This window comes from Cyrtonyx montezumae, unplaced genomic scaffold, assembly GCF_038088225.1.
Source record: "Cyrtonyx montezumae isolate F1298 unplaced genomic scaffold, pur_monq_1.0 scaffold_5, whole genome shotgun sequence".
Taxonomy (NCBI): domain Eukaryota; kingdom Metazoa; phylum Chordata; class Aves; order Galliformes; family Odontophoridae; genus Cyrtonyx; species Cyrtonyx montezumae.
In genome coordinates, this window is record NW_027072056.1 from 22,800,980 (window position 1) to 22,827,532 (window position 26,553).

A 26,553-nucleotide genomic window follows, 5' to 3' on the forward strand; every position below is an offset into this window, starting at 1 on the left:
TACATCTTTTCTTCATCTATGGATGACCTGTTAAGACAGACATTTGTGACTTTCCCCCCTGGCCACTTTTTACCATACTTTACTTTTCCCACCTCCAACAATGAGCACTCACCTTTCCGTGCAGGGGCAAACCTTAATTCCTGTCCTCCCTCTTTGGCTCCTTTTCAGAACAGTTTGTCAGTGTTACGCAGTGAAAAGTTTGGTGCAAACTTAAAGGAAGATAGTGATCATAGTATAACTATCTTGTGATGATAACTGTCGATATTATGCTGTTTTACACTGAGATTAAATGCTTCAAAGGGCCCACTAAACATTTCAGCTTCAGACAGTAGTTATAAACCACTTGCTGGGAATTTTTTTGGACTAGGTGACCAAGAACGAATTTCTGGAAAGCACAGCATTGCTATTCAGAGGACAGCTAGAGGCTGAAGTCAGATGGATGGGCTTCACATGAGCAAAACGCCTCAGACAGCTGCGGGTCAGCTGTTCATGGCGTGTGGTGAGGAAACAGTGCTGCCTCGTGGATAATGGGGTAGGTCACAATCCAAAGACAAATCTGTACTAATCTTTTCCTCCAGGTTTGGACAGGCCCTGCCTTTGGAGACAGCTATCAGTCAAGTTTTAAAGAAATACACAGGTTCTGTTTAGAAACGCAGGGATCCTCAAACTTCCTGAGTATTTATAAGGAAGCGCTATTCTCATTTACGTTCTCACTGGCAACAGACAATCTGCAGTGCCAGGCAGGGGCTGGAGGATCCAACACACACAACAGAATTCACATTAATACCATTAGGGAACAGGACAGTTCAGAAGCGCAGTATTTTCTGCTGCATCTTCTTTGTACAGGAGGGATAGCAGCAGGCAGAAACTGACTGTAAAAAGCCTTCTGTTACTTTTTGTTCTCACAGCAAATACTGTCATCAGGATTACCCACAGCACATGTTACCAAGTTCACTTCTGTACACAGCTCTGGGTCTCGTCAGGTTCTGTGGTGCCTGAAATGCAGTTCTGAATAAACACATGCATTCGTCACCCGTGAACAGCAGGAACAAATTTTAAGAGATCTTTCAGCTCAGAACGATTTCAGAAGTCAGTTTTGATATTCGACCACAGACACATGCAAGATGAAGTGGGATTTTACTCTGCAAAAATCCAATACACTGTCTTTATCTCGTGGATTGCTAAGTGGCATTGGTCTGAAGATCAGTCATTCTTCCATTATTATCCTTTTGCCACACATCGTTCTGAAAAATAAGCTTTCTCTGTACTTTACCACTCCTCATGAATTGCCTTCCACTGCTAGGCTTAAGGAAGGAGTGCACGTAGCCACACTGCCCATCAGGTCAGTGATAACAAAGGGAAGCACCTCACCCATCACCTCAGCTCAGGATTTGGGGTTTGCTGACCTCCAGAACACAAGCACTCCGTCTTCAGCTGTAAAGGTGTTGGTATGATGAGCAGGAAACATGAACAGTATTTGGCTCTTTATTTCCCCCCAGATTACACATACACACCTGGACTGACTCAAGCTTCTCTCCTCAAACTAAATGAACAAAAATTAAGGTTTTCATTGCAGCTTAGTGCACCTCAGCCTGTAGTGCTGTAACGGAGCTGTATCAGCATCCAACTGTGCTGGGACAGATGGGACAGCGTAGGTTAATGTTACTGAGGACTGATCACAACTGCACATTATGGGTCTTTAGAAACACTTCAACCACACCCATTAATATAGATAAGTACACAATGAATTTAAGTAATGCAGAAGTCAAATAAATTCCTTTTGATACTTAAAGTGGAAAACACGTTTATTAACATTCTTTCAAGCTTTCCTTATTCAAGGCCATATAAAAAAAAACGCATTTGGATTATACATGTTTTGTTACTCTCTACGTAGTTACAGAGGCATTGTATATAATTTACTTTTTCATGATACACTGGTAAGTACTGGGTTCTGTTAATCAGGTATTTGAAGAACAATTTGTTTATGTACAGTTTATCAGACTAACGTAGCATAAAATGCTCTTCAGTAAGAGGTATATGAGTTGAAGATCAATAGAATACTTACCTAAAATTCTATGTGAAACAAAATCTTCTGTTTTAGTCACCCAGCCCCCCCCATCATCGCTGAAAACCAGACCATACGTCATAGTAGCAAACAAAGTAAATTAATGTGTTAACGATGGATCTTAATTTATGAACTACTTAAAACTATACATATATTCTAAGTTTCCTTATCCTAGGAACTGCTCAACAGGACAGCTTGCGCTCAGCTACTGTGGCAATCTTCAAAGGATTATTTGGAATCACTGCTTTAAGATAAAAGTGGAATCTTCCCTGCTTTCTTTTGATAGACCAGCATATAGAATCCTCTCTACGTTTGGTTTCTGATAGTGGTGACAATTTTTAGGACAACTCTACACAAACATGCAAATAGATTTTTTTTGTTGGGCTTAAGGGTAACACATACCATACACATAATAAATACTGCTATCAGTATGACCCACCCACAGTTACAGAATTATTTCCATCTAAATCCCAATGTTCAAAGCAGCCTGTGTGAGATTGCTATTGATATATGCTATTAACATTATTCATTAGCATTGTGGAGTCCAGTTAAACTGTCTTGAGACGACAGAAGGTGTGACTGAATACCTGAATCAAAAATAAACCTATCAGTAATGATTAAACAAACCATAGTACAGCTACATAAACCGCTCCTACTGAAGAAACCAGATGGATTACAAATTAAAATATATTACCTACGTAAATGTTTGTGTTGTATAACCTCAAGAACTCTTTTATTCATTCACTTTTTGTCATAAGTAGTCTCAAACAGTATTTGTCACTCTGTAATCCCTTTCATCATTGGGCTGGAGCTGAACTATGACACTTTCTTCATTTACTCCATTTTCTGCATCGCTGCTATCAATGTTGTCATTGTCATCTTCCTCGTACTCTGAGGACTCGGTCATGTTCTGATGGGAGTGTGATTCTGACAGAGCCCCGAATGACTGAGTGCTAACTGAGGCCAGTGGTCTAAGCAAGGGGGTATTTTCAGATACTTCGTTTTCTTCTTGACTGCTGTCTGTTTCAGAGTCAGAGTCCCCCTGAGAAGGGACCACTTTTTGCTTACAAACAGGACATGTTTTTTTTGTTTTCGTCAGCCATGGGTCCACACACTTGCAGTGATACGCTGTTAGAAAACAAAACACAAGTACGTTATTATCTAAGCAAAAAGGACAATTTAACAGAAACAGAAATCTAGCAGATTAAGGAAAACATGAATATTACAGAATTTAACTCAAAACTGAGAATTTTACATGGAAGTTTGCTGGCAGTTGGACTGCACATCCAACATGACATCCAACAGATGAGGATCTAGGGCAGAAGCAGTTCAGTAAATACTCATTTCCTCCTTGGAAAGGATCTGACAGCAGTCCTGCAACGGGCCACATTTGATAAAATCACCACCACTGAGTTCTAAGTGCAGCCAAGGCAGCACTCTGCTGCGTGGCTTCAGCACAGACTGCACCCGCTCCTTCAGGCGCTCATCAGCTGAGGTTGTATGGTTTGACTGTCCTGGAGACAGTGAAAGCCTACTTTTATGTTTGTACATGGAAACTCTGGAACATCTTCCCTACTCAGTACAGACATTCAGGGGACAGTGTCAAGCCCAGAATGTTTTTCATATGCACATCCAGAGAAGAATGCAGCCCGCAGCGTCAGCCCTTGTTTCTTTCAAAAATAGTATTAGAAAAGTTTGCTCTTCTCCCAATTTGCTTATGTGCTCGGGCAAAATAAATAAGTAAACAGATAAAATCATAAATCACTATCTCCAGACATGGCATTTTAGATAGCTATTTTAACATAAACACCAGACTTGAGGTGCAGCTGCTTACCATGAGAACATGGAAGGATTCTGAGCTTGTCTCCATCCTCGTACTCATCCAGACAAATGGCACACACATCATACTCATCTCCTACAGCACATACAAGAATCCATTTCACTTCACAAGATTTGCCATAGAACTTTTCCAACACGTGCATATAGGTGCTCTTTCCGTTTTGCATACCTTCCCACCCTTGCAAGGGACAGGTTCTTCGATGCTCTACTGTTAATTTACTGTATTTAGTTCCTTATTAGGACTACAGCCCATTCACTTTCCCTCCAGCTAAATAAAAATGTTTTCCACTGGGGGGGAAGTGCTCTCTCTGTAACAATCAATCATTCTTACTAAACAGATGATGAAATAATTTAAATGTAGGAGTCATTTTACCATACAGCTCATAATAGGTTATTCAGAAAAGTTTTACTGAAAAGTAATGAAGGTAAATGAGAAAAAATAAAGCAAAATAAATAAAAGATTGGCAGCTTAGTTATACGAGAAAGTTTACATCATGGTGCATTTTGAACCTCAAGTTAAGGTACATTATTTGCAGCACTGACATTATGTAGCATGGCATATTATGTGACCAAACTATAAACAACTGTTAGCAATTTTTTCCCCCATTAAAGGGTATTATAGTACAGTCTTTCATCAGTCCAAATCCTTTCTATTTTCCTGGAAGATATTGGCCCTCTAAAGCTTACGTTTACAGCAGCAGTTTACGTCTCTTTCACAGATAAGATAATTGCAAACAAAGCTGTAAAATACACTGCATCAACACCAACATTCACCTCCTAACCTCCGTGGTCCTTGAATATTCAAATTCAGTATTCAGACACACTGCTTGTCCTGTCCTGGGCACCACCAAAAAGAGTTGTTTCTATCTGTCTGCACCCTCCTTTCACACATTTAAACGCTGGTGAGATTCTTCAGGCTGAGCAGTCCCAGCCTCAGCCCTTCTTAGAAGAGATGCTCCAGTCTCTTCTCCACCTTCAAGGCCATTTGCTCAACACAGTCTTCCAGATGTGGCCTCATTAGTGCTCATGTTATTATCACTCTCCTTAGCCTTGAAATGAAGTCTCAGAACTTCACTGTTACCTGATGGAGACACCCTGGTACAACTGCTAAAGCCAGAAACTTCAGCAGGATTTATCCCACCTGCACGTATCCAACGCTGTTACTAAGCCACAAGCACTTCAGACAGATGATCTTCTCTAACACAGTCCAGAATTGCACAACCTTTTACTAGCAGCAGCGTGCCAGGGCTGCACTCCCTGACAATGGCCCACACTGAGATTCCCAAACCACAGGGTGCCAGAAAGAAGTCAGCTTAGCCCATTGCCCCATTGTGTCCTCCCTGTCACATGACCAGAAGCATGTGCCAGCAAGCAGAGCTGCAAGCTTTCTTATCACTTAACTAACATGCGTTTGGTTGAGGGACAGGCTAGTTACAGGATCAGGTGATCCAATGAATGTTTGCACATCCTGTCTAAGTGCAGTCATCTGCTCCACACGTGGTGCTGGCACGCCTGCATCCACACTATCTGGTATGCACTTTGCAGCAAAGAGAGGCACCAACCCTATAGGACTCAATGCTGAAATGATGGATACCCAGTACTGCCTGAAAAGCCCTGGGGCGTGCCCCAGAGATCTGTTCACAGGCACGTGCAACCACTGCAGAGAATCTGCTTTAGCAGCAGGGCTGGACTTCATGATCCACGGAGGTCCCCTTGAACCTCTACAGTTATGTGGTTCTCTAGATGTGTAGCAATGCTCAGAAAAAATGACCATGATAAAGCATCTGTTTTCTCAATAAGGCCTGTGCTCAAGTTCTCCAGCACAGAGGCCAAAAGTCTGACAGCATCTTAGCAAACTGCAACGAAGACCTTTCCCTTGTTCTCATCAAGGCCTCGTATCCAGCCAGACCTACCACATCCCAGCTTCACAAGGCTTTTTTTTATTACACAGTAGGTTTGAACAGGCTCTCAGCCCACCTGCTTCACCTGCACCCACCAGACCCATTGGCTGCAGTCCATCTGCTGCATTTCTCTAGGTTATTATTAGCACCATTGCCCTGATCCTGGCTCGGGGCAGGAAGGTAAAGCCCGTGCAGCACTGGGCCTCCTCAGCACTCTGAGTCCCATACACTTTCTCTGCGTTTCACATCCTACATCACTACTTCTCAAACTAACTTCGGAGGTTCCACCTCCACAACTACACTGAAGTGACAGCAGTCACCTCTGCTGCTGCACACGTTTACAAGCACGGCATGCAGGCTCTTGTTCATCACTGCTGAAAATGCACTGCTAATGGTGGTGACTATGTTGACAAATTGTGTTTTGTAGCTGAGAATCTGCTCCACCAAAAAGCATTACTGTGCTCTCCGTATCTGTTTAGTTTCCATGGAAATAAGTAGGAAGCACTACTTCTGGAGCAACCCATGTATCGTGCTTAAATAAAATGCCAATGAAACAAAACTCTCTTTTACTTGATACATAAATACAATGTTTTCAGAAACACAATAATCTATCCACACATACAGCACACAGTGGTGTGCTGATGAACACCAAAATGAAGTCTGCCAAGACTTCAGCACACCTTAGGCCTGGTTTTCTTTATTAAACCTACACTGTACTGTGCAATCAGGCAAATGGGTCAGTAATGAACAGTAATTAGACCAGTTATAATCCCATTTGCAGGGAAAAAAAAAGATCAGTTTAGGAATACTGCAGAACTGTAATTACTCTGGAACAGATTTTTAAAACCCTTTCAGGTACCACTATTTACCATTATTTCCTCAGTTTCTGCATGTTATCAATCTACATACAAAGACACACACGTAAAAATTCAACAGCCATGATACTCAAATATGCCTTTGCTTAAAAACATTTATTTTTACAACCTTCCACTTGTCACACACAGGGCTACTCCCCCCTGCCCCCACGCACACACAAAGCACTACAAAGCTGACTGAACAAAGTTAAGCTCTTATTTCAGACTTTAAATGTTTAATTAAATAGCTCTATTAAGTCTTGTGGATGTAGCAACTCCAAAATCCTGGACAAAGAGCTGTACAGCAGCCACAGGGCTAAACCTATTAGCTTTCAATGAAATTGCCTAGAATCTTCTGTGACAGCAGCTTTGAGGGTAAACCTCAACTGCACGTGCAGCTCTTAATTCACTTGCCACAATAATTTATAACATAATTACTCAAAAGTTCAGTTCCAAGCTCATCTCAACAGAGCTGATCAGTATGAAAAGCAGATGTCCTTCTGAAGAGGTGCAAACATTCACCATTTTGTAGAACTGATTTGGTGTGGTCCTTCTTTTTGGCAGATAACTATTTCCTTCCATCACATTATCAAGCTAAAAGTATTTTCACAAAATGTGGATGTTTAAGGTATCTGTCTGGTACCTAATGGTACCACTACTGTGCTCAGCCATCCACAGAATACATGGATTTGTCAATCTGCCAAAGCATGTTTTTCTGAGTAGGATCTATTTATGATTATGTTTATGATTACAGGGACTAAGTAATTTAAGTATCATGAAATTAACATTGTGCACTGAAGTCAGGAGAGTCTTCATAAGCAGCTAACTTTCAAACACTACATAATTTGCAACAGATGAATAACGATCATTTCAGAGAATAACAACACTACAAATACTTTTCTAACTAAGCTGTTTTGGACCAACTTAACTACTTCCCTCAACATTAAAACAGAATCACAGAACATCTCAAGCTGGAAGGGACCCGCAGGGATCACTGAGCCCAGCTCCTTGACTCCACACAGCACCAAAATAAAAGCCCTAAGCCTGAGAGTGGTGTGCAAATTCTCCTTGAGCCCCAGCAGCTCAGAGCCACAACCACTGCCCTGCAGAGCCTGCTCCATGCCTGCTGCCTTCAGGTGAGGAATGGGAGGGAGCTGCAGGCCACCACAAGGCCACTGGGGAGTGTGCTCTTCTCTGGGCTGAATCAACTGGGGGACTTCAGCCAGTGCTCACACACATTGCCCTCCAGACCCTTCCCCACTCTTGTAGCCCTCCTTTGGGCTAACAGCTCTACGTCCTTCCAATACTGTGCTGCCTGAAACTGACAAAGTATTATGCAAACTGGGCTGAGACCCTTCTGTGCAGAACTGCTAACACTATCATAGGCCAGGCACAGAGACTCTTGAAGTAAAAAAAATACAAAAGCTTTTTGTACTGTTTTGTTTAAGTCACCAGATGCAATGATCACCTGGATGCACAAAGCCAGGTTTGCTTTACGACTAACTGAGCTCTAAACAATTCATATGGTAGGAGATTCAGGAAAAAGAAAGAGGAAGAAGAATGAGGAAAACAACAAATAAGTTATTCTCATGCACTTGCTGTTTAGTCATGTAATCCTGAGATAGTTATTACAGCTGTACACATGCACATGATTATCTGACAAACATAGCAAGTGACTTTCTTGAAGCCACATGTTGATGAGTTTCTTTTTCCTGTTTTTTTCTTTTCTATAGTTCTCTTTAATTGTTACAAAAAATACAGAAAAAAATTACAGGGAATCACTAAATGGAAGCAAAATTAATATCTGTTGGCTTATGGTAATTTTTTTCAGAATTTTAAACGCATAGCAATAGATCATTACAGCAAGTTTCAGTCAAGCCTACTAAAAAAACCACACATTTCTAGCATTTTTTTGTGTTTGGTTGTTTTTTTAGTTTTTTTCCCAAATGAAGCTGACTAACATTGTACAGAAACCTGTATCCACTCAACCTGAATATCTGCTTTGCACAAACTGACAGTGGTGTTATTAATAATGCAGGCTGGCTTTATCAAGGGCAAAGAATGGTAAGCAGTTCTATCCTTGAATCCAAGCATATCCTCTAACATGGTTCTGATGCATCAGCAAATCCCTGTTGATATGTATTACTCAGTAATCAATTAAGTACTCTTTCCAGTTTTTCTTCTCATAGGTAGCAATAGCTTTTATGAAAGAACAACTGGATGGTAAGATGGTAACATTTAAAAAACAATACACTTTTTTTCTATTTTTAAAAGCCAATAGACTGCAATAGAGAATGATAGAGGACATTTTTTAAATTCAATTAACAAATTAAACTTGCTATGTATTTATTTCTTATTGTTTTATCTTGCATACAAATAATTATTAAAAAAAGAATCACAATGACAGAATGAAAGGAACACTCCTCTGGAAAAGCAGTTAATTTATACCCACAACGTATCTTTGCTTTTACAGTGTCTATAATTACAGACAGCTCACACACCATTGCTATTTATCCAATTCCAGATAAATTACAGGTATAATGCACCACAGTGACTGATCGCTGCTGTCACTGTTACTGACAGAGCAGCAAGGAAGATCTGGGGAATTTCTGTAAGGACTTTGTGAAATATTTTCACCCACAGTGCGCATGTGGTGTCTGCTCTATTTCTACTGAGGAAGTATTAGCACTCTGTTTCAGTGAAAGTAAGGCCAAGACATCCTTTTGTGTCCGCTCTCACCCAAATTCCATTATCATTTGTCATATACTCAAAATTATCTCTAAAATACTTAAATTTAGGTATTTTTTCATATTAAAACAGTATTTTCTAATTAGACAAAAAAAAAAAACCAATCCACTTGCCTTTCTTAAATTTGTGTATGGGAAGTTTCTTAAGCTGATCCTTCCTCAGCCGATTCCTTCTTGCCCTGTGTCTGTCTTGCACAAATTTTGTGATCTGGAAACAGACATAAGGAAGACAGTGTGAACAGTAATTTAAAACAACAAAAGAACACTGAAATTTTGGACTTAAGAGCCTTTGTCAAAAGGGACTGACGCTTGAGCTGAATCGCCTCTTCCCTTGTCTCAAGGATAAAGACAAACAAACCTAAAGGACATCCTTGATTACCACAGCACTTGAAAGGGAATAAGCACACACATTTTTGGAAAAGAAATAAGAATAGTAAAATTCCCTCTAAAATAACAGCTATTGGTGCAAACTCCTTGAGGCATAGCGGCATAATTCAGGGCTAAACACAATCCATTAAATTTGACTGGTTTTGTTCACAGCAGTTTCAGATTACTGTAGTTCTTACAGAGGACTATTTCCATGTTCATCAGTCCTGTTTTTACACTGTAGTCTGGGAAGCAGGGTAGAACTTTACTTCAAACCATAGAATCTTGCTCTCTTTGGTCACGCTAAAGACTGTTTCCATTTTCTTAGTAGTCCTTAATCCCATTTCCATTCAGTTTCTAATCCTGAGATGTAATATGACTTTCTTTTTCAACTATGACAAACAATTGGCCTTAAACAAGGCAAACACACAGACAAGTGGCTAAACCGTGGCTGACAAGAAATGCTGAGTGAAAATTAATATTACAGAAATGTTTCTTTTGCATTGCAAAAGTAGTTCTTCCCTATATATTTAGGGAATATATTCAGAATTTGTATCAACAGGATATCACAACTTGCAAAATCACATATTAAATAAAAGATTGGTTTAATTCAGAATCAGAAAAATAACCTCCAGCTCTTAGGGTCTTAAAAGGTAAATTTAAGAGAATCTGCATCTGTGACTTCTCTCAGAGAAAATGTTTATGCATTATACCTAAAGCAAATGCTTTAGAAATTTATCTCACCCTGTAACACTTTAATATTGCATCTGATGCAGAACACTGCTATTTTCATAATGAGTGGAGCACGTGCAGTTCTAAAGATCCAAATATCTCAGTAAACTTTTATGGAACAGTTGACGCATTATTATTTTTTTTTTTTAATCAAAAGAAAAGATAATCTCCTAAGTTAATCAGAGATCAACAGAGATCACAGAATCACAAAGGTTGAAAAAGACCCCCAAGATCATCTAGCCCAACCATCCCCCACCCACCAGTATTTCTCCACTAAACTGTGTCACTTAGCACCACATCTAAACGTTTCTTGAACACTTCCAGGGATGGTCATGCCACCACCTCCTAGGTAGCCTGTTCCAGCACCTGAACGCTCTTTCAAGAGAACACATTTTCCAATATCTAACCTGAACCTCCCCGGCACAACTCGAGGCCATTCCCTCTCATCCTATCACCAGTTAGGAGAGAGATGAGGCCAACGCCCACATTGCCACAACCTCCTTTAAGGGTGCTATAAAGAGCTGTAAGCTCTCCCATGAGCCTTCTCTTCTCCAGACTGAACAATCCTTGTTCCCTCAGCCACCCCTCATAAGACTTGTGCTCCTGACCCATCACAGCTTCCTTGCCATTCTCCAGGCACACTGAGGGCCGTGATGCCCTTCTCGTAGCAAAGAGCCCAACACCTAACACAGGAATTGAGGTGTGGCCTCACCAAGCTAAGTACAAGGGGATCATCATCTCCCCGCTCCTGCTGGCAGCATGCCCAATTGAGAACCTCTGTAGGTAGTGTATATGTTGTAAGATAAATGCTATATACACTAATGGGTTCTGGGCTTGCTGACTTAATACTATACCTGTGTGAAAAAGCAGTGTGAGACATGTTGTGGAACAGTGGGACTAATGTTAATTAAGCAACACAAGAAATGGAACACATTCTCAGTGTATGAGAAAAGGGAAAAGCTTATGCAGTGGTAAGAGTATCAGTGAGGACAGTTCTCTGTAAGCAGTTAAATAGTAGGTAGAATCTCCTAAAGTCTCCTGATTTCCCTGTGCCAAGTCTCTGTTTATCACACTAAGAATAATAAAAAATTACAGTACAGGTATATACAGCACACAAAGCTTTCACTGTTCCTTTACTGTATTGCTTAATTTAACTTCAGTGATAGTTCTGCAACACTGTTTGTGTGAAAAGATGTTACTAAATAAAGGAACTTACCATAAATATGACAATGAGAATAAGGCAGATCCCTACTATTATTAGAAAAGGGATTAAGTAGTACTCCAAAGGAAGACTGAACTCCGGGATCAACACAACGTGGCCACTGTAGAGAGAAAGATAACAAGTTTCTAGAAAGGTTAGAAAATAATACACCATGAATTAAAGATAAAATGCAACAACAAAAAAAAAAAGCCAACAACAACCAGGGCTAGTTTACACTTCAGTGCAATCAACAGCAAATCAAGTCTTTAGGTAACTCACCCCTTTTCATAAGTAAATTCTTCTTTTAGAGAATTAGCTGATGCTTCCCCAACGAAGACAGAAGGAATGTCAATCTTCTTTAAAATTTCAACTGTATAAAAAGGAGAAAAAACTGTTATTATACACTCTGTATGGGCACTCAAGATGTTAAGACTCAAATACTACAACACTCTCACAACATGAGGATATATTTTAATGTAATAACACAGACTGAGGAACATGCATGATAAATCTTTATGACATATAAGATGTGTTATTATTTTTCCTACTGAATATTTACCGGCTGCACCACAGGAATAGAAATAAAAATTATTTAAAGGGAGCATAAAATAAGTATTCTGACAAAAAGCAGCATCAAAGTAGGTTTAACCAGAGCACCAGTTCTTACTGAGTCATGTCACACAGCTCCACTGATTTCCAACATTTCTGGCAACTTGTATTTTATGATCTGGTATGTAAATTTTAATCACTTCCCTTCTTTTCACCCTAACCATGAACACACACATTGGAAAGGTCAAAAAGCAGAACAAACAAATTCCACATCTTTACTTCAGTCTCAAGAAACCAACTGAAATGTTTTTGCCTTTTCCAGTTACTAATGAGGATTAACAGTAAGCTCAGAGGATGGAACTCAAATGAAAAATTATCAAAAGATAAAGTCTCTATTCTAGAAAATTTCCTTCATAGGTTTCAGTTTATATTTAAGTTTCACATGGGCTGGGAGTTCACTAAAATCATATTCACATAGCTTTCTGGGCTACTCAGCTTCCACTTAGTTTGTTAAAGTTTAATTTCCTAGTTTGCCTAGTGGTGTTTATACTTTGAAAAGGTTTTTATTCTTCAAATTTATGTTCATGTTTCATGTTTGGAAACCTTCAGCAATCGGAGATAATAAAGAAACTCCTTAGAGAAAAATCAGAACAGCATTAACAACATCAAAAACACATTATCATAAAAACAAAACAATATTCCAACTACAGAGTACAACAATATTCTAAGTGTAACCACTCCTACAAAGGTTAAATCAGAACAGCTAGTAACATAATAAGCTTTCCAATTTAATCAGGAGGGCTTTAATATAGAGTTGCCAGAAGGGGAGCTCCTCAAATAATTCCACTTTGAGTCTGATGATGGTAATGGATGCTCTGGGCCTAGAGTTGGCTCACAGGCCAGTAAGACAGCACCTAAGGTGCAAGATAAGGGGACTCCAATTGGTAAACCAATCTTAATGGGAGCCCAACTCAAATGCCTGTACATCAATGCACACAGAATGGGAAACAAGCATGAAGAGCTGCAGGTGTGAACATGCCTACAGGACTGTGATGTAACTGAAATCACTGAGATGTGGTGGGATGGCTCTCATGACAAGAATGTAGGAATGGACAGATTTAAACTCTTTAGGAAAGACAGGTGGAGAAGAAGGGGAGGAGGTGTTGCCTTCCTCATCAACATTCAGCTGGAATCCAAGGAGCTCCCCATGGTCTTGCATGACATCCTTGTCATTAAATTGGAGAAAAATGCATTTGATGGATACACCACTTGCTGGATAAGGAATTGGTTGGATGGTCACAAGAGGGTTGCAGTCAACAGCTCAACATCCAAGCAGAGACCAGGCATGAGTAGCGTCCCTCAGGGATCAGTGCTGGCACAGTAGAAGGAAGGGATGCTATCCAAAGGAATCTGAATAGGCTTGAGAAGACCCACACCAACTTCCTGAAGTTCAACAAGGCCAAATGCAAGGTCCTACACCCAGGCTGGGGAAATCCCAAGCATGAGTACAGTCTGGGCAGGGAATGGTTTGAGAGCAGCCCTGAGGAAAAGGATTTGGGAGTGTCAGTTGATGACAGACTCAACATGAGCAGGCAATGTGTGCTTGCAGCCCAGAAGGCCAACCGTATCCCTGGTTGCATCAAGAGAAGCGTGACCAGCAGGTGAAAGGAGGTGATTTTGCCCCTCTTCTCTGCTCTCATGAGAACCCATCTGGAGTACTGGTTCAGTTCTGGGGTTCCCAACACAAGAAGGACACCGAGCTGTTGGAGCAGGTCCAGAGCAGGGCCACAAAGATCATCAGACTGCTGGAACACCACCCTGAAAGGACAGGCTGAGAGAGCTGGGTCTCTTCAGATTGGAGAAGAAAAAGCTAGAAGGGGACCTTACAGCAGCATTCCAGAACCTGAAAGGGGCTTACAGGAAAGCTGGGGAGGGACTTCTTATAAGGGCAGGTAGTGACTGGATTAAGGGAAATGGTTTTAAACTGGAAGAGGGTAGATTTAAACTAGGTATTAGGAAGAAATTCTTTACTGTGAGGGTGGTGAGACACTGGAACAAGTTGCCCAGGGAGATCATGGATGCCTCATCCCTGGAAGCACTCAAGGCCAGGCTGGATTGGGCTGTGAGCAACATGATGTAGTGGGAGGTCTCCCTGCCTATAGCAGGGGGTTGGAACTAGATGATCTTACAGGTCCCTTCCAACCCAAACTTCCAACCCATTCTATGATCCTATGATAATAAATAAAAAAATGGCATACCAATCTCCAAATTCTTTTTTGAACTGAAAAAGTGAGAAATACATACATGCAATATGTGTTTCAGATAAAATAAGAATCCATTTGCTCAAGGAAAAATAAAATGCACACAGCAGTGCACAAACTAAATGAAACATAAAGGGATTTGATTTAGTAGTAGTTGGGTAGGGATAGTGATAGGAGGATGGTTGGACTAGATGATCTTGTAGGTCCTTTCCAACCTTATGAACCTATGAAACAACTAAACAATAAATAGTCATAGTTTGAAGTCTGAGTTCTTTCCAAAAGTGTAGGGATTTTGGGGGGTTTGCTGTTTTTTATATTATCCACATTAGTCATATAAATCTATCTTATAAATTTAACGACTTAATTCAGAATAGTTGAACTACAAAGGAAAACAAAAGAAACAAGAGAACATACAAACTTAACACCACAAATAACACACAAGTACACACATGTTCTTACACGAAAAACTGCCATTGTAAAGCATTCAGTGTAGGAACTTTTTGTTCTGGTGGCTGTTATTTATTTATTTATTTTACATTTTTGCCTGTTTGTTGGGTGTTTCTTGTTTAAATCATAGTTCATCATAATATTTAGAACTGTAATACTCATGTAATACTGCACACTCTGGTGGGTGAAATGATTTTCAAACAGGAGAGAAGAAGTGATACCTGTACTTACTGTCGTTGGATCCCATGCTTATGAGGTCATCGGAATCAACATTGTGAACTATAGCAGCCTTGTATCCAGCTCTCTGTGCATTTAAAACCTGTAACCCATACAGAGTACTCGTTAGAAAGAACAGTGATTCAAAATATACTAGGTTTGTTTTCAGGAAGCTATAACATTCACATAACTTCATTTTCGCTGATAAAAGAAGCTCCACCTCTAAAATAAAATCATCCTCGTTACCCAGGGTCCCAAATAAACAAACATTATTTGTGCACTAAAACTAAAGGATTAACTCATTTTTAGAATGCATATTAAAAGGATGGTTCAGGTTCAGGAAATGTTTTGTTTTGTTTTTTTTATTGCATAGCAACTTTTCACTACATGTAAACAGCAATCAACTCTACCCAACAATTGCATCCTTCACAGTGCCATCTGTATAGTAATTTTATTGAAAATGCAGATACTCTGAGGAATTCCAATATTTAAAAAATAAAATAAAGAGCAGTTTTAGGTGTAAACAAATGCACAGCTGGGATTTTGGCCGTTATTACGATGCAGTGTTTAATTATGTATTTCCTGGCCTTTGTACCCGAAGTGGAAGAGTTTTAATACATTGAGGTATCATTTATTTAAAACACATAAAACCCCAGACCATTCTAATGAAGTATGTAGCACACAGAGATGTGATTTTGTTTAACACCACAGTGCAAAAGCTGAGGGTAGAGACAAAATCCTGTTCTGAAATCAGTAAGAAAGCTGTTTCTCATGAACAAGTGCTTGCCTTTTTGATTAAAAGCTCTTCTACCAATTGAGATCATCACCATCCTGCCACTTGTCCATATGTGCCTGTTCTCACCTGGAACTGTCTCCTACTCCTAACTGTGACCCTGTAATTGTTCAAGGGATCTAACCATGAAACACAAGAAAAAAAATCCAGCTACAAAAACAAAAACAAAACATTAAAATAGCTTACAGATTTTAGGTCACAGATTTTCTGTGATCCCTGGCTACTGGCACAAGAAAAGGCAGCAAAGGAGGAAGACCGACTTTTTACACTGTCTGACAGTGACAGGACAAGGCGGAATGGTTTTAAATTAAGAGACAAGATTTAGGTCAGATGTCAGGAGGAAATGGTTCACTCAGAAGGTGATGAGACCCTAGCACTGCTGCCCAGGGAAGCTGTGATTACCCCATCCCCAGAGGTGCTCAGGCTAGATGGGGCCCTGGGCAGCCCACTTCTAACCCAACCGTTCTGCGATACTATGACTTCACTGCAAGAAAAGTAAATACTGCTACCAGATGCTTTATGTTACAGAACTGCAGCAACAGTCATCTTTATTTGGTGCACATGCTGGCTCAAGAATGGGTAATCTTGAACTAAATCATAACATCAGGCTTTATTTCCCTTAGATTTTTTGTTTCCATGAGAATAAAACTCTCCCCTCCTTTCACACCAGTACTTACCCTGCCATTAACTATATATTATTTTTCTAAGCACCATTAAATTCTTAGAAAAATAAATACAAAATATACATAAGCATATTACCTTGACATCAAAGTTGCACTCAAGCCTTCGAATTAACACAATAAAAGCAGTGGATGAGTTGTCTTTCAGTGGAGGGGGAGCTATAGGCTCACATGCATTCTCTGGTTTAGAATTTATTAGGAATCCCTGAAAAGCAGTCACAAAACAATGTCAAAAAAACAGTTTTCAGACAAAAATGAGGAAAGAAAACACTATTTTCACATAATAGCCAAGCAAACTCTTACCACTGACTCAGTCCTACCACTGTGACATTTCTGCAACATCTCTACTTATTTTTTATTTATCAGAATCTTTATATCTATAGAAAATATGAAAAATTTGAAGGATAAGACAATACAGTTTTTCCACTTATGTCAGCTGAAGTTCATAACTTGGAGTTTGCAGTACAATCCTGTAAAAAGAAGACTGCATATACTACATGAACATTGCAGAACTACTGTTCTAAGACATACTCCAAATAATAACAAAAACTGAAATGAAGGATTAACACAGTTTGGGTATAGAGAAAAACCCGAGACAATGAAATGAACACTGTATGAAAATCTTATCTGTACACAGCAAATCCAATCAAACCTGGACATGCATTATTCCCCACATCATATGCACTTCAAGTGTCACATGTATAGAACAGAAGTTCCCTTTCTCATCACCTTCTACTTGAGAGAAAAAAAAAAAAAAGGGGGGCAGTCAGGTCTTGAGCACAACTATGTCATAGGATATTCACTTTAAAAAAGTTGTGGACCAGACTTCCAAAAAAAATCTGAGGGATGTAGATACAAACTCCAATTGCCGCAGGTCAGTTCTGCAAGGTGACTATCCATGGGTGTTATCATAGCCCATGCCCTGTGTAAGGTAATTTAATTTAATCTGTAATGATTACAAAATGCAAAGGAATGTGTTGCACCTGAACTCATTTTTACTTCTACAAAGGTGACCACACTTACCTTAGTTAAGGTCTAACAGTTAAAAAGGTTAGAGTCAAAGCTCCTTACAGCTATTTTTGCTGTATTAAACTGGCTCACTGCTAGGGCAAATCACTTAATCACTCTGCTTCTCAATTCAGTCAGTAAACAACGATACTAGCTTTACCTACATTTCTCCCCATAACAAAACCCACTAGGCATGAAAACAAAGTCCTGTTGAAGCTTCATTTGCAGAAGAATTCTTCACTGTGAAGAGGACACCATGCAGTCAAAAAGCAATCCTGACTTGTATGACATCAGCTTCATTTTTGCTTATTTTTTAACTCACAAGCATTGCAACACCAACATCTCAAAGCCAAATTTTAAGGCCTACCATGTCAGAGACAGAAGGAAATGGAAAGCAGCTCTCTGCCCTCATCTGCTATTCAGCATCTCCATGGGTGCACAAGTTATAGCAATTCCCCTCTACTGAAACTACGAAGATGGCGTGCATAAATATGCTTACAGCTTAGAACTCTTACACAAAATCAATGCAAATACATCTCAATCAGAAATATTTTTTCAAACACTGTTAGAAGTGACAGCCAAACAAGTTACTGCACTGAGACTGACTCTCTGCATCCACCTCCATAATAATAATAAATAAAAGTAACAAAGGATAAACTTTGCGTAAGAACTCAACTATTTGGATAGCAAAACTGAAGTGCCTTTCTTGAAGATGCTAATTTCAAGTACAGGAAAACTGAAAAGAAGACTTATCTGAACAACCTTATCAATGCTGACTGTAAGAGCGTGATCCTAGAGAAGGTAAGTGGTTCACATCACTGCAAAGACACTAATATCAGGCAAGCAGAAAAAATGCAACATAAGCATTTTCCTGGAATTGACAGCATTTAGAAAAAGCTTCAGCTACAAAATCTCAGCCATAAACTTAGAGGATAATTTACTTCTACCTCATCTATTTTATTTTAGACAGAAAAAGGTATGTTTGTTTCTACATCAGTTACTTACTAATACCATTACAATGTGTGGATGTCTCCTACCTTAGCCATCCAGGAAAAGCAGAACATGTATTTTCATCATTTCCTATGAAAGCTACAATTGTGCAACCCTCCTCATAAATAGTCCCTTTCCACTCCATCTTGAGTGAGATCCCCTTACCGTGAATTTTATTCATCTACACATCTCACACTTGGAATGCGTTTAACGAGAGCAGATACACAGAATAGGATGTGGGTTTGTTTGTTTATAAAATACCTTCAGGCCTTCTGCTGGCAGTCTGTAGCCAAACCTAGCTGGCAGATCATCGAAGGTCTGGGTTCCATTTTCGAAGTTATACTACGAGAAATAAATTTTAAAGAAAATTCAGGTTTGCAACAAGACAGAAATATATAACAACAGAGGGTTGTGGTGAATGACACTATGTCAAGGTGGAGGCCAGTGACGAGTGGTGTCCCCCAGGGGTCTGTCCTGGAACCGATGCTCTTCAACATCTTCATCAATGATGGGTTCAAGTGCACCCTCAGCAAGTTCACCAATGACACCAAGCCGAGTGGTGTGGCTGACACTTAGAAGGAAGGGAAGCCATCCAGAGGGACCTCAACGAACTCAAAAGTACTCTCCAAATGTTGTTATCTCTTCTCAATTCCCTGCTACCTATTTAGGTAAGCATCATAAAAGCAGCTCTACAGTTTGTTTTTTTAAATACTAACAATGAGCTTTCATTTCCAAACAGAGGAATACTGTAAAGACCTTAAATCTATGGAAGCTTTGTTTCCTCCTTCCTCGTGACATCTTTCATAGCTGAATGAGTTGGCTAGCTACAGATAATCCAGACAAAAAGCAAGGATCACACACATCCTGAAATTCCTTCTCAATGTAATTATAAATTAATAAATAATCTAGTTTCCTGAAAAAGTTGTGAATTCTGCAATAACAGCTTATTGAATCGTAAAACTGTTACGCATGATAATCAAGAAATAATCATATTTATTTCAGGAGAAGGCATTTCCTAACAGCAAGATTTAGATGTGGGAACTCTCATTAAAAAAAGAATAAATAAAAAACCACTATCATGATATATCTTAATTCTTTCACAGGAAAAAGATTTCTGTCAAGCTCCCCTTACAAAAACTTTACTAAAATGGAAGGGGAAAAGGCAGCAATGGAGCTAAGCTTAAAGGAAAGGCATTTGTTTTGTTGTATGAAGCAGAACGATTATATCTTTCCTCCTGATCTTCCATCCTGAAATCAGGCAGCATAGCTCTGTGCCAGTTAGCTGTCCTCATCATTCACTCACACCTACTACCTTCAAAGTGTCCCTCCTGAGCTTGTGTCATGCAGGCTATCCCCTAAATTACTCGCAAGCCCCAATTTAATCTAAGAGACATATAAAAACATACTTATTTTTATCCCTCATTTACAAAAAAAAAAGTCAAACACGCATTATATATATATATATATATATATATATACATACACACACACACACACACACATACAAGTACTTTATATAAACTTATCACTTCAGTTGAGGCTGTAACTGTAACTGTGTGAGAACAAAGAAGCAAAAACATAAACCTAAACCAGCAGAGAAAAGAATTCTTCTGCTTGGCAGATCCAAAGATTTGCCTGGAATTTTAGCCTTCAGACAATCATTAACCCAAAAAGTCTTTCAAAATCACAAGCTATCTGTATGCTTTCAATTCCATGACAGCAAACAAACATGTCCTCTTTTTCCCAACAATCACGTGTTTTACTGTCTCCTTTTCAAATAGCAGTTTTAGCAGGTGTCTGCTTCATTTCTTCATATCCTGCTTAACAGACATTCTCAAAATAGAACAGCCATTACCCGAATATCGCAGAATAAAAATCACTTCATTTTTAGATTGAATTATTTTAGAATAGTGCATGCAGAAGCTTGAACAGAAGAAATCAAAGTATGCTTCCAAAATATTTTTTCTATGGTAGGAAGTAGTAAGCATACCAATAAATTTTATTATGAAGAGAGGAAACGTCAGCTAAGTTAGAAAGAAAGGAAAAAAAAAGATAAAGCCCACAGCAAAAATCAAGTTTAAAATTTCACTACAGAATGTCAATGTCGTAACAGCACAGTTATCTATCTGCACTGCTGCTTAATTTTTTTCATCTACAAAACATAACACAGTGGTAACAATTTAAAGATCCAAATAACATAATTCAGTACTCGAGAACCCCATGTTGCTGTGAACTTATGTACTTTTATTTGAACAATAGCTTCAAGGATTTTAACTTCATTTTCCTAAATTAATTGGTTTGCTATTAACACATTTCTTGGATGCCACTGGTTAGCAGAGAATACAGATATTACAGCACTTAGATTGAATTATTTCAGTGGAATGGACTGAATTACTAATATTCTACAAATACATAACATCCTCCATGGAAGTACAAGATAAGGAACATTGGCATGATATTTTGGCATCAAAGAACAGGAGCATCCTTTGCCACTGAGTGCAAGTTAATTAATCAGCCTTACATCATAATCAGCCTTACATCACAAACAACACAAAGACTATTTAAAACCTGAAAATTATTATTCATAATATTATTCTTTAAAATACACATATATGTCAGTGCAGCCTACACAAAAACTTTACTGACAAAGCCTACAGCACAAAGAATACTAGCCTTGGGCAGAATGCATTATTTGGATAGTTTTACCATACAAAATGGCATCTACCACACAAACTTAAATTGCTATCTAGACCAAATAATCATAGAATTGTTTTAACAGACTTATAACACGCCATAGAATACACGATCAAAATGGAAGTTCTTAAATGACTACGAAGGAACAAAGTGCTTTCATCATAGGGTATCTGAGCACACATTCTTTGACAGATCATTTGAAAACGTACAGTTTATTTTAGTATTGAGCTAAAGCCTTAAGGCAACAATCCTCCAAATTACCTGCTATAAAATTCACTGCAATTATTCATTAATAGATTTGTTTAGAAAAAGACAGAATTCTATGGAGATCTCATCTGCGTAGAAAAATATTCTTATACTTACCGCTAAAATATCAGCCTCCACCGGTAAAAGATTCAGGAAAGCAAATAACTGAACAGTCAAAATAGTGTATATCTGAGTGGCAGACAACATCAGCATTCCTATTGACAACAGCATATTTTAATATCTGTGAAATAGGGAAAAAAAAAGTCAAAGCTTGTAGTAAATACTTTCATCTGTCATTTTACTGAGCTCTATTGAACAGCTAAACTTATTCTCTCAAAGAGCAAGAAGTTATTCTGTATTTGCTTTCAAGAGATAATTTTTAACGCATATGATTATTGTAGAGAGAGAACGAATCCCATTTACAAGGAGTATGTAACCTTGATAAGTTTTGTTTTATGCAGGCAATCCTAATAATAACAGCACTTCGAAGAGCCTCAGGCAACAAATGGCAATGTAAGTGGGACAAAGAAATGAGCACTCACAAGTTGTTAATCACCCTCAGATGTTCTTCTTCTAACACAAATCCAAGCCATCAAAATTTCTTAAGTGCCTGAAGTAGTTTTACTAAAACTGTTTATTCTAAAAACACTAAATACACACTTGCAAAATGAGTGTAATTTCAGTAGGTATCGACTAACAGCAAATTCTATTATCTCCAGGGAAATGCACAAACGCGTAACACGACGCATGAGCTGGATGGCAACTGAGAATTCAGCTGATTCAGTCTGATTTTGATTCAGTAAAGTGTGAGCATTTTTGAGACTTTTAAAACACAAAAGACAAATACTCTTCAAAGTATTCTTACATGCTTATCAACAACTCACAGTATTAAAAGGAAATTCAATCCTGCTTTGTTAATAGATTTTCAACAAAACCGGCAGCAAATGGAACAACTTATCTCCCTATAAGCAGGAGCATGTGCTCTCTAATAGAAACAGTTATTTTAAACTGCTGGTTTACCATTAGTTAAAGAGGAAAAGGGAAAAAAAGCAAAAAGCAGCAGTAAGGGGAAAGAAAATCGTTTTGGTATTTTGCTTTGCCATAAAAATATGATTTTCCCATAAAAATATGAAAAATACAAGGTAAGGGCCTGAAAGCTTTTCCTCTATGAGCAACGCTACTTGCTTCCCTGCTGAAGTTGCTGACTTCATCCTATTAGCCTCACAAAGACACAAACCTGCATAACATGGAACAAAGCTGCAGTATTTGACACATCCATTTACACGCAGTGAGAAATGGTGTCTCTGGAAAGCTTTCATCTAAAACATTCAGTACCATGAGTCGGTAATCCACTGCTGCTTTTTTAGCCTGTACTATCATCAAGAGACAATGAGATGTGTTCACAGGAAGGTAAAAATTCTGCTACCTATACTGGAAAATCAAGCATCCAAACACCTGGCAGGAGGGCAAGGGAGTGGAGGAGGTTTCAGTCCTCCATATCTACATTTTAGTGCACACTGCTCCTGCACTTAACGAAACAGGGTCACGTGGGGAAAAGATGACTGCCATCAAAGTATACAGTTGTTTACACAGAAGAGGGCATGTGGGCAAACAAAAGGTACACAACTAGCCATAAAGGTGGTACAGTACTTCCTCACATCTCAGCCCTTGACTTTATGTGTAAGATGCATCTTTTAATGCTTCTTACTTCAAAGATTCCTACTGTTTTGTTTCTCCCACAGCACACAGTTATGTGAGGATTTGACACAGCTTTAATGTATGCTGTTGAGAAAAGCAAGCTGAACATCAAGACTGGCTGCTGACAGGACAGAGATTTCCAGAGGAGAAACAGGGCCTAAACGAGAACGCTGCTCCTTCGCCATCCCTAGAAGCTGGATGTGAGTGGCTTCCTTCCTGCGTGGCGCTTCCAAAACAAAAGCTGGGTTACTGACATGGCAACGTACAAAAATTATACACAATTAAATATATATAATAAAAGCTAATCTATATGAGCATTTTGTAAAATAAAAATAAAAAGCATTAAGGGCATTTTGACTTGAGAGATGTTTTCTAGATTTGGATTATAAAATAATTTATGTTAACTATACCATAATCTGGATGATTTAACAACACTGTCGTCTACAGAACATCAGAGACAGTTGCTGTTCCCTCTTGCATCTCACCCTCTTACGGCCTGACTGCCCCAGCAAGGTTCAGAACAGCTGATTCTGTGCTGTGATCCAACTGGACCATCAACATCATCTGCTGGATACAGTCTTCAAAAAGTACGACAGAATTCCCTCAGGCAGTTTATTCCAAACAAAGCTAATAGAGGAAGGGGACGATATATTTTAAGCTTGGTTTGTTTTTATTTTTCTTCAAAGAGGACCATCCTAACATAAACAAACCTCTTTAGTGAGAGGAAGAGCAATGGAGAACAATCCCCACTCAGCCTCCACCCACCAACCTGTACTACCATAAGACAGGAGGGTACAACCTGACCATCACTGGCACCTAGAAAATGCATCCTCAGCCACAGCCCCATGACAGTGCGGACAGACACTGGAGGTTAGAAGCAGGAGGGAAGAACCTGCCTCTCTTCTTGATGCCCCTCCCTAAAAAAGGGCAACCTGACACCAAAGATCAGGACCTTTGCTCCCCCTGACAAGTTTTACCTCATAATTTCTACTTGTATTATTGCTATGGCCATAATCCAGTCTTTAAAAAAGAGCCAACGATCAGCCATGATGCATTGTGCAACTTCCAACTGGTTAGAAAAACAGAAGTTAAGTTACCGAACCTGTAATGAATTACAAAATCCATGAATTTTTATTTCTAAGTCACAATTTCCCAGTTTCTCAAATCTGTCAGCCCTGGCAACAAGGACAGCTGTAAGACTGGAAGAGTAAAATGGCAATCATCCAAAAAAGAATTTTTTTTAATGACAGAAGTGACCAGACACTAGAAACTATCACAGTATTACAACCATGACCATAAATTCAACATACTCCTCACAACATACAGAAAGCACTGAAACAGCATTAAGTATTGTTAGAAAATACCAGAAATAAAGTTGTTTGTGCTAACGAGCACATATAGCCTTTTTCACCCAACAGTTACACGCATACCCTTCCAGGCCCAAGAATTACTGCCTCCAACACACACCAAAAAGCCCTACACTTGGAATTCCACGGCTCATTTGTAGACTACATTCTTTATTTGAGCAAGGCAACTTCCAGCACAGAAATACAGGTGTATGCTGTAGACTACACAAATTACGTTCAACTTCTCCTACATTAATTAGTCTTGAGCACTTACATGTGTTTTTCTAGACTACCTATAGAGTTCTCATTATGTAACTGTGGGAGCTTGAGACTGCTTTTCACTTTGCATTCCAGAACTTGCAAAACACACTGAGCCTGGGGAGCTGCACACCTCCACCCGATGGAACAGGACCATCAGGTCAGAAGTGGGGAGAAAAATGTGCTGAGGGCAGCATGGTGGTCACGGAACAACTTCATGAACTTCAAATACATCAGCCAAGGCCTTTCTCACAGTCGGAACGCTTGATTTTACAATAAATAATATACTTCAGATTAAACTTCTCACGGAAGCAAAGAGCACAGTATCACTTCTCACTTTAAAACAAGGGTCTCACTGCGTTACAAAGACCCATCTTTAAACAACAGTAAGCTGACTCCCAGATCAGAACATGTAACCTGAGGGGAAAACGCTCTTCTTGGTGCAGTGCCCACACTGTGTCAAAAGCACCACGTCACACCTGCCAGAATGGACAGGCCTTGGCAGCAAGTGTGAATTAGAGAGCATCTAGTAATGATTTGGAACTGGACACTGAGCAGACAGAACACTTGGAGCTCCTGGCAACTATTCTCAAACCGAGCTTCTCTAAGCACATGTAAACATGAAACATTCAGAAATATAGTTTTCAGTCAACCCAAAGATTATTTCCCAATAAAAGGCAGCAAAGAACAAACTCCTGCCCACAGAGTTACACTCACAGTTCAGTTCTCAAGAGAACAGTTGGTTTAGCAGTTTATCGGAGGGAAAAAAAATACACTTCACTTTCACATCTGAACTCAGCGGCACGAAATTCCATTTCAGTGCCACACAGGATTACAATGCCCAAAGCGAACGCACCACGAATCAGTCCTGTCATAAGCACAGTGATGGGGTTTTCATCGTTTGATGCAGACCGCTGCGCCCCGTCCGAACGCATCAATGCGGGGCTCCCAAAACCCCACGGCACCCATTATGCAAACGCCATCGCGGCTCTCACACGTATCTCGGACACCCCAAGCAGCAGTTTGCAACATTCCAATAGCAGCCCGTCAGCACCAACCTCCGCCTCCCCGACCGCCACCCAAGGCCGCTCACAGGACCCAAACCCGCCGCACACACGCAGCCCTCCGCGGCACCGCTCCTCCTCACCGCCGCTCGCCCCGCCCCGCCCCGCCGCCGCCTCACCTCAGCGCTGGGCCGCAAGGCGCTGCGGCACGACCAGCGTCCCAGCAGGGACCCGCAGAGCGCTCGGAACCCGCCCGGCCTTCCTCCGCCGCCCGGCCTGGCCCGCGGTGCTCCGCCCGAGCGCGAGGCCCTCCGCCCTGCGGCGCGACCGGGGCGGAAGCGAATAGGCGCTGCGCAACGAGCGGCGGGCCCGGCGCCACAGGAACGGCCGCGATGCCGAGGCGCCACGCGGCGGGGAGGAGCCGGCGGACGCCACCTCGACCCACGGCCCCCTCACCTGCGGGGTCGGCACGGGGCCCGGCGCCAGAAGCCGAGGGCCGCGTCTAGTCCGCCTCCATGGCGCGCTCACCACCGCCCAGCGGCTGCGGTGGAAGTCCCGCCCCTCCCCCGCGCCGCGTCGGCCCGCGGCAACCCATTGTTCGAGCCGGACGTCGCTCAGGAACAGGTCTGTGACGCAGCGGGTGAGGGGGCGGGGCGCG

The 26,553-nt window shown here is 40.3% G+C and overlaps 1 protein-coding gene across 1 annotated transcript; it reads right to left on the reverse strand.

Moving 5' to 3' along the window:
* Nucleotides 1-1,784: 1,784 nt before the first annotated feature.
* RNF13 (ring finger protein 13) lies at nt 1,785-26,452 on the reverse strand. Its single transcript, XM_065748302.1, has 10 exons — nt 26,352-26,452; nt 21,707-21,830; nt 18,911-18,991; nt 16,731-16,856; nt 15,194-15,281; nt 11,985-12,075; nt 11,721-11,826; nt 9,521-9,614; nt 3,900-3,980; nt 1,785-3,193 (listed from the first exon to the last, which is right to left on the reverse strand). Exons 2-10 carry the CDS (start codon nt 21,818-21,820, stop codon nt 2,829-2,831), a joined length of 1,146 nt encoding a protein of 381 aa, XP_065604374.1. The 5' UTR covers nt 21,821-21,830; nt 26,352-26,452; the 3' UTR covers nt 1,785-2,828.
* Nucleotides 26,453-26,553: the final 101 nt, after the last annotated feature.

Coding starts and splice junctions, on each gene's coding strand:
- RNF13 (XM_065748302.1), bottom strand. CDS start 21,820: ATGCTGTTGTCAATAGGAATGCTGATGTTGTCTGCCACTCAGATATAC. Junction 15,282..16,730: donor AGTGCAACTTTGATGTCAAG/GTAATATGCTTA, acceptor TATGGGTTACAG/GTTTTAAATGCACAGAGAGC. Junction 9,615..11,720: donor TTCTCATTGTCATATTTATG/GTAAGTTCCTTT, acceptor GTCTGTTTCCAG/ATCACAAAATTTGTGCAAGA.